This window comes from Manis javanica, chromosome 4 (assembly GCF_040802235.1).
Source record: "Manis javanica isolate MJ-LG chromosome 4, MJ_LKY, whole genome shotgun sequence".
Lineage (NCBI taxonomy): Eukaryota > Metazoa > Chordata > Mammalia > Pholidota > Manidae > Manis > Manis javanica.
The window spans coordinates 138275072-138283921 of NC_133159.1; the positions used below are offsets into that span (position 1 = coordinate 138275072).

The 8850-nt window shown below is 38.1% G+C and overlaps 1 protein-coding gene across 2 annotated transcripts in view; it reads right to left on the reverse strand.

Moving 5' to 3' along the window:
• SUZ12 (SUZ12 polycomb repressive complex 2 subunit) overlaps positions 1 to 6852 on the reverse strand; it is a 39875-nt gene extending 33023 nt beyond the window's left edge. The window contains exons 1-3 of one of the 2 annotated variants that reach the window (XM_073235121.1): positions 6306 to 6852; positions 4062 to 4108; positions 3913 to 3977 (exon numbers count right to left, since the gene is read on the reverse strand). In XM_073235121.1, coding sequence (XP_073091222.1) covers positions 3913 to 3977; positions 4062 to 4108; positions 6306 to 6609 — 416 coding nt within the window. In that variant the 5' untranslated portion in view covers positions 6610 to 6852. The remainder of the gene's footprint in view (positions 1 to 3912; positions 3978 to 4061; positions 4109 to 6305) is intronic. The other variant, XM_037002339.2, reaches the window with a different exon arrangement.
• Between the last annotated feature and the right edge of the window lie 1998 nt (positions 6853 to 8850).

Here is an 8850-nt window from a genome sequence, read left to right on the forward strand (position 1 = left end):
TTGGACTGAGCCAAAGAAATGCAAATTAGGTGTATTTTGAGACATTCACACTTTTGTTAAGTACCTGACAAAAAAATGTTAGTGCTATCCCATAGAAATGGATATTCTATATTAATAAAACATAGCCTCAAAGATTAGCAATGGCTAAAGTTAAATAACAGGTCATATTAAAGAGATGGTTGTCATCATCATGAAAAAATTCTGAAGTTCAAAGGATATATCCTCAAATCATAAAATTATAAGCTTTTAACTTGACAAGTTGAAAAAATAAAAAGTTAATTTTTTCACAAGATAGAAACTTAAATTAAGGGTAACTCCCACCAAGCAATTCAAGAATGAATGAATTCTAAACAAGCCTCACCACTGTTCTTAAGATGGTCTACTATATACGTCCTAGAAATGGAGGCTAAAAATCTAGACCCACATGTTAGTTGGAAACAAGTATTTCTCTTTATATTCATATATTCTCTTCAAATTTAGGACTTGAAAAGCTTAATATATTCCACATTACTTTGTAAAGCTCGAGTTCAAATGGAAGTTACTAATATGCTAATTCCTCAAAAACAGCTTTGTATTCAACTACTGTAATGAAAATTATCAGTGAGAAATGCCAGTGTAAATATATTGCAGTTAAAATTCTGACAGGAAGAGCAGGATTGATACAATCTACATCTCAGGTGATAAATAGCCTTCATTAACAAAAGATCTTTTTAAAAAAGCTTCTCTCTTTACCTTTAGAGTTACTGAAAATTTCAATATTTAAGTTTCATCCAATAGAGCATAGTAAGAAGTGCTTTATGAAGGATGGCAACACATTTTCAATCTCCACAAATAAGAGAATAAAGAAGAAAAATGTAGCATTCTTTTATGCAAATTACAAAGAACTTTTCAGTATAAATACTGAAATGTATTACTGAGGAGGTTTGTAAAGTTACTGGAAACTTTTAAGAATAATGTTTCTCTTTATGTAATGATTAAGAAGAAATCCTATCTGTAGGAAGAAAAGTTAAGACTGTAAGTCACAAGGTTCACCTCTTCCAACATGGAGTTGTGGCATAGGAGAAGCGCATAGGAGAATTGAATATTAACTACTTGAAATAGGTAAGATCATAAAGGCAACCCAGCCTTCCTTAGGAAAAACAAACCGCATAAGCAACTATACAAGAGCAGTCCCACCCCCCAACACCAAGCATTTCTGTTCTTTAGAAAGGTACTGCTACATTGTTCAGATTTAACAAGGGAAACAGTTATCAAAATATCATCAAAAAGGAGGGTATTTTTAAAATTCAAGAAATTTCAGGAAATTTTGGGAGGATCCAGGAAACAGCTTACATGCAACCTCATAAAATGGAGTCAATAAAAGATGCCCTTCTCACCATTATTTCCACTGTGTCAGTGCAGTGTTAGCCTACAGAATTTGAATACCTCTATGAAGTGAAACTGGAGTACAAGATAAGTTTAGCAAATCTACCAGAACATTACAGTTGAGTGATGAATTTCAAAGGAAGTGATATGTTTATTCCAACAATGGATATTATGTTGTTGTAATAGTGAAAAAATGAGTTCCAGAAACACTTTAAATAAGCAGGGGGATAGTGCTAAAAGCAATTTGGTGAAAGGTGTCCCAAAAACATTTTGAACAAAGACTACAATCACTGGACTAAATTCACCACCTTCCAAAGTCACGAACTACTTTGAAAAGGACAGCATTAAGATATAAATTGTGGTAAAATTTGTTAAAAATTAATCTTAATGTCTTAGATAGGGTGAGACATGTAACAAAAGAATTAAGTGATTCCTAATGAATTTTGTATGGAAATAAACTATGTGGGATTTATGTGTTTCTTGGCTGGCAGACTGCTTCAAAATTCCCCCAAAGGCAATTTCTTACCTAAATGGCAATAAATTAAGAAAATTAGTTTCTACTATCGAACTTCTAAAATTGCCTCTACCCATTAGTAAACAACAGGAACAGTTAAATAGTCTAATAAACACGATAGGAAAATAATGAACTTGGATTTTAAATGTATTTTTTAATCCAAATATGGATAGACTCAAATTTATTTTTTTTAAATCACTTAAATTAAAATCAATGTCCTAGACTCATCTTCCATATTAAAATTACTAAAGGAAAAATTAACTACTACTTAATCAAATTCTTCTTTTTTTATAAAATAAATCAGGGTCAGCAAACTATTGACCATGGGTCACATCAGGCCAGTTGTCTGTTTTTGCATAGCCCACAAGCTAAAAATGGTTTGTTTGTTTTACAGATAAACATGTGCCACTGATTTGATGATACAGAACACTAACTCTAAATCCCAATAAAGCTAAATGTTATCTGCCACCCCTGTACCCCCCATAAAAATGAAAGAATTCTATGCTTCTTGCTAGTAAGCCTGCATTATGAACACTGTACTCAATTATTATATTTTGAGATTCATCAAGAAAAAATTTGTGGACATTTGTTTTCTGTCTTTGTATAAATTTTGTACCTAAATCCTACCTAATTTCCTCAGTTCTACCTCCTAGACAATAAAGCCTAAAATACTTACTATCTGGTCCTTTACAGAAAAAATTTGCTCAACCCTGACATACATAGATGAAATAATGGAGTAGACACATAAAGCTGACAGATTTAATTCTGTTGCCTAATCTATAATCTTCTTCCTACTTATTTGGGCACTTGGCAAGTTTCACCTATTAAACACAATGCTCACTCTCTCTAGATTCAGAAAGATTATCAGAAGACAAATAGTTTTACCACTTCAATCCTTCAAAATACACCTAACTATACAGTTGACCCTTAAGCAGTGTGGGGGTTAGGGATGCCAACCCCCTGCACATTTGAAAAATCCATGTTTAACTTTAGACTCCCCAATTAACTACTAATATCCTACTGTTAACTGGACACCTTACTAGTAATATAAACAGCTTATTAACATGTATTTTTTATGTTATATACTATATTCTTACCACTAAACTAGAGAAAAAAGTTTTTTCAAGATGTCACACATCTCCAGAAATTTTCCAACGTATTTACTGAAAAAAGAAATTTTGTGTAGTGGACCTGCACGGTTCAAACCTGTGTTGTTCAAGGGTCAACTGTACCTCCAAAGTTAACTATGTCAGGCTTTAGAAAACGTGATGCTTACTCCTCATAACCAGTAGGAGTCTCCAAAGGAGTTTTGCTTCAAAGTCTGTAGAGACAACTTAATGGTTTTACTAAGACTGTAACACCAAAATGCTTAACAGAAGCTCTCCTTTAAAGTTGTTCACTTGATATGCTCAATAAATAACCTTACACATAGGACAAGAAACTAGCATTCCGTATTTACACACTGTTAAGTACCAAATGATACAAGGCAAAAATAAACCTGTGTGACCTCCAGACTCTACTTTAAGACTAGATCATTAAGACTTTTTATTTTGAAGGACATTCATCCTATTGACCTCAAAATTATTTCCCATTAGTAAAACCACTACAAAAGATATTAAATGAGATTTTCTGAGCCTATCATTATAGAAGCAAATTATTATTAGAACACAAAAGAAATATTCAAAAGTTAACTGTTAAATTTATGTATCAAAGATAGTTTGTTTCCCTGAGCCCTTTAGTAAATATTTAAATCTCCAACTTCTACCACACTGGAAAATACCTACTAGTAGCACAGAATAAAAACATTAGTCAGTAAAATCACGTCTTCTACTTCATTACTAAAACATTTCTATTAGGGAAAAAACTGGTAATAACCTCAGATTTACAAAAACGATTCCATTAAAAATCACTTTACAACCAATTCAACCACTCTTTCACCTCAATTTTCATATCAATCTTTAGTTGAAAATAGTACTTTAAAACAAAACTTTAACATGGTTTGTTCAACTTGAAATAAGATTCGTAAAATGTACCTTTTGATGTTTGTTCTGGAGTTTCGATGAGACATGTAAGTAAGAGTTCTGTGCAAAAATATTGGCTATAAAAAAAAGTTTTTAAAAATGTTAAAATTAAATAGGTGAAATTCTAAGAAAAAAACTGATGAATTTTGTTGATTACTTACTGCTATAAGATTTCGAGTTCGAAGAAATCTATAGATCTGGGTTGGTTCTAGGTATAGGAAACAAAATCCAAACATTATCTAAATTTACTTACTAAGTTGTCTAAAAAACACCAACCCAGTGTAATCATCAATATAAATTGCTTGTTAGGGAAATAATGTACTGAATAGCTACATCAAGAAATCAGTATGAACAGTAAGATCAAGACATGCAATCTATGGCATACATTCACAATACTCCTATCTATGTTTATTTTAAATTTAAGTTCTCTACAATCTTCTTAAGCCATGCAATTCTAAGACAGCTACTTTTCAAGCTAGTTTGTATGTAGAACTGAAGAATAGTTATACTCATTTAGCTTATTTAAACTATTTATATAACCCAGTTCCTTCCAACAATTAGCTAAAATGAGGTAGCTGGGTTCCACAAAAGAAATATTGATGACAAACACCAAGTGGAATATTCACTTTTTAATTGGCCTTTGTCAGCCCAAACAGAATAAAACCATTTCCTAGATGTCCTAATACAGATATGATGAAATCAGTCAACACTGAAATTTGAGACAAAATTATAGCTAAAATTCTCAATGATTATTTCTAGTTATAGCATAAGTTTTTATCTACTTTGCTCAATGTAAAGAGCTCAATATGTAAATACTACCTTAACAAGTATTTTTAAAGTAATGACAGACTCCCAAAGTCTTTTTAATACTAAATTTAGTTCAAATTTAATTTGTTTAAAAGGACTTAGGTTATAGATATTTTATATACAAATACTATAGTACCACTTAATGACCTAAATACAGCAGTATCAAAATGAACTAAATATGGCTAATTATAGTAGTAAACACATCAAAGCATTTAGACTTCTTAGAAGCTATGATCAATATTAGAGGAGAATCAAGTTGTTTTGTGACCAAATCTAGCTCTTTAATGACAGTTCACCTCTCCAAGGTAGACTCATCCGAAGCAAAACAGCTGAAATTTTCTGGATTTGTCTTCGTAACATAGAATTTTTAAAATTTCTACTTAATCAGTTTAGTTTTAATTTCAAATAAACCAAAAAGAGATGAGATATTCATGTTTATCGTCATCACTGAGCTTCAGTTCTCCACCCTATTTCCAATTTAAAGCCTCTCCAGATTTTTGAAAGTATACTAAGAGTAATGTGAATCTCTGAAGCAGGTTTAATATCCGTTCCAATAAAAACTGAAATTCCTTGTATTAAATTCCAATTAGAATTTCATGAAGCACTAATCAGAGAGAATGAAAGGGCATTAAACAATGTAATACGTCTTTCCAAGCACAGCTGATACCATGCCCTTAACATATGCCATGGTAAAATTGTAAATAAAGGCATTCAGCCATAAAGCTGAGTTTATTTAAGTTTCTGTAAGATATTTAGCTATTAAAGATCTGAACTGTAACATCCATTCAAGGCAAAAAGAGAATCAGGACATAATATTTATTAAAGAAGCGTTGAGATTATTTATAGTCATAATGTTTTTTATAAATTCTATTGTTTGTTTCCAGAAACCTTGCCCCACCTTTCCAAATTAAGTCGTAGTTCTGCTCTCAAAATAGACCTTAAAAACAGAAATTGACATACGAAAACATCCTGGAATCAAATTAAGTACAACAAGGCAGAACCCCGAGATTGTTATCAAGAGAAGATGCTTAAACACCACCTGTCTCGGTTTATGTATCCATGAAATGGGTGGATAGATTTGAAAGGCTTCAAGTATCAAAAGGTGCCATGTTAACATGCAGCACCAAGTTAGTGCGAAGGCATTTCAGGCTAATGACAATTTGGTCGATTTTACTGTACTCATCTCTTCCCAGGCTCAATTTTGCTCCTCAAAACCTAAAACCGAAACCCTTGTACTTCTGTAGCACTGAAGGCATAAAAGAAAGCAAGAACTAGTCTTGGGATCTGACTGCATCCTCAGTTCAACTGCAATCTCACGTAAAAGAGGCTTGCTCTGAATGTGGGGCTCCACAGCCTTAACCACTTGTGCAAATCTTCAGGAGAGTCAAACCCCTCATCCAGACCCCCTACTCCGTCTCCTTCAAAGACCCTAGACTTCGGGCCCCTTGAGTCGTAATCCCTGAAGAGAGACCAGTCCCTTCAATTTCTCCCTCCACTCCCAAACCAAATCGACTCCCGGTGAGGAAGGGGGCCCTACCACGAGTGTCCCCTAAGGCTGGAAGAGTGGCATTCCTGCCCTCAAAGCCTCAGATACTCACTCTCAAAGGCCTGGAGGAAAAGCTCGTGGTCAGCCTGGACGTGCTCCATTTTCGGCTTCTTCACCGGTAACACGGCGGCCCCCGCCGCCGCCGCCGCCGCCGCCGCGGAGGAGGAGGAGGAGGAGGCCGAGTAACTGCCGCCGCCTCCACAGCCCCCGCCGCCGGATTTGCCGCCCGACGCCGCTGCCGCCGCCGCCGCCGCCGCCGCCGCCACCGCCGCCGAACCCCCGAAGCCGCCTCCCCCGGACCCCGCGCTGGGCCCCGAGCCGCCCCCTCCCCCACCGCCGTGCTTCTGAGGCGCCATCGCGGTTCCTGCCTCCTCCCCCAGCCAGCTACCCGCCGGGCGGCCCCGGAGAGTAAGCGCCTGCAATACCAACCGCTCGCCCAAGCAGGCTCCGGCGGACCGAGGGGGGAAGGAGGAGAGAGGGGAGGAGAGGGGAAGGGAAGGGAGGAGGAGAGGAGGGAAGGAGGGAGGAAAAAAAAAAGTGTCTCCTCCAGAGAGACCCGCTCCGCTCAGGAGGCCGCTCACCCTAGCCTGGCTTCGCTCCGCCCACTTCCCCCGCCTGGTGCTCTGATTGGCCGGCGGGAGCGCGCGCCGCCCGGCCGCCCAGCCCGTTGGCCCGCGGATTCTCCCGTCAGTCACGCGGAGGCGCTTCTCGCGGAGGCGCGGCTTGGTTGGCCCGTGCGCGCTGCCGATCGCGGGCCCGGCTGCCTCTTTGAACTGAATTCGCGGGAAAATTAGGGGTCGGAGCGGCCTTCCTGCTGGCCCCAGTGCATTGTGGGGAGAGAGGGACCCAGAAAGCGGCTTAGGGAGCAGTTTCTCGTCTGAGCGTCGTCAGTCACCACCCCCAGAGGGGTACGGGACACCTGAAGAGAGGCGGGCCTCTGAGGATCTGGGGGCAAGGGGCCTATTAAACGAACTAAGATCCATTACCTATCATCGAGTCTCTAACTTCACAGGAAGGGGCCTGCCGGGGGCTGATCCGGTCGCTTCCCGTTAGCGGGACTCCCGGAGCGGGGATCGCATACTCTGCTCCCCAGTCACCACGTGTCCCAAGCTACCCAGGCCGAATCCCACCCAGCAAAGCCCTTAAGAGGACTGGGGGCAGTCGAGGAGTTGGGGCTGCCGCTCTCAGACAAGACCGGCCTCTACCAAAGAGAATGATTTGTATGTCACAGGAATATCCTACTAAATGAAGAAAATATTTTCTGTAGGTGCTGTGAGGCGTCAGGATCGTTACTGGGAGACGTGGCCTCTCAAAATGTTAGAAGCAACGCCAAGATCTATGATTCCCCACCGCCCCCTTCTCCACCCCACCATAGGAGTGGTTAAAGGAATAAACTGAATGATTTCTTTAAAAAGTGCGAGCACACTTCTTGAGAACCTATTCATTTTATGCCCAAAAAATTTGAGAGGGAATCGGGAATTGACGGTCTTGCTTAAAAGAGATAGATGCATAGGCCTGAGTCAGTCTTCTGGTTATAGACTGGTTTGGAGTTGAGCTAATACTCAAAAGGTTAGACGTCTAAAATAATCTCTAAGGATGTTCTTTCAATTCCAATCCTGTGATGTTACATCACATTAAAATGAAACATTATCTTTAAAAAATCCCAGTTTGTAAGCGCAGAACCATTTCATACTTCCAATAACACTTTTCAAATGTCTGCTCTGGGTCCTTTGTATAAAGTTAACTGCAAAACACTGTTCACAAAACAAGAATGTTTGGGATGACTAAATATCTAAAGTACTGATCACATGGAAAGCACTAAAGAATTTAAGCAACTTAAGTTAGTGAGCCCTACAAATAATGCGTTTAATATAAAATACGGGATTTCAGAAACATCTGAAATTAGGTATACCTGGTATTTACTGATGTTTAAGTACAGCCTGTATCTTTAATCAATCAAAAAGTTCAGAATGTTCTCGTTTGTTATACTATACTGTATTTTTTAAAAATTATCCCCCATCAACCAAGTTTTTTTTTTCTGAAATAAGCCTTCTCTTTTAAATGCCACTCCATAGAGGCTTGTTGGGTTTTAGATCTCAGTAAACTGCTCGCCTTCAGCTTTACAGGATTAGAAATTGAGGTTTTACCAATTCAGTCAGGGTTTGCAGAATCACAATAAGCAAATCACAAAATATCAAATTATGAACCAGAATCAGAATGTATTAGTTAACAGTAAATATAAATGGCAAAATGATTCATCTTATCATTTATAGTGGATTTTCCCTTTTTTGTGGGGGAACTGTCAGGGGTGGATACAGTCAAAAATATCAAGTTACAGGTTATAAATCTTTGATGGATGAATAAAGAAATGGAGCTATGGGAGTCGGGATGTTCTTAAAGGGTATTTCCTTAGGAATGCCATGGGGGCATTCTCACCTTCGGCATGGGCATGGTTTTAATGTATACTAGTTAACCAGTAGTCTTCTTGACAATCAAAGCCAACCACACTATGAGAGAAGCATAGTAATAAATTCTCACTTTTTGTGGTGTTTGTCTAGAATGTATTTAGACATGAAAAAGTTCTTATTACCATGGAC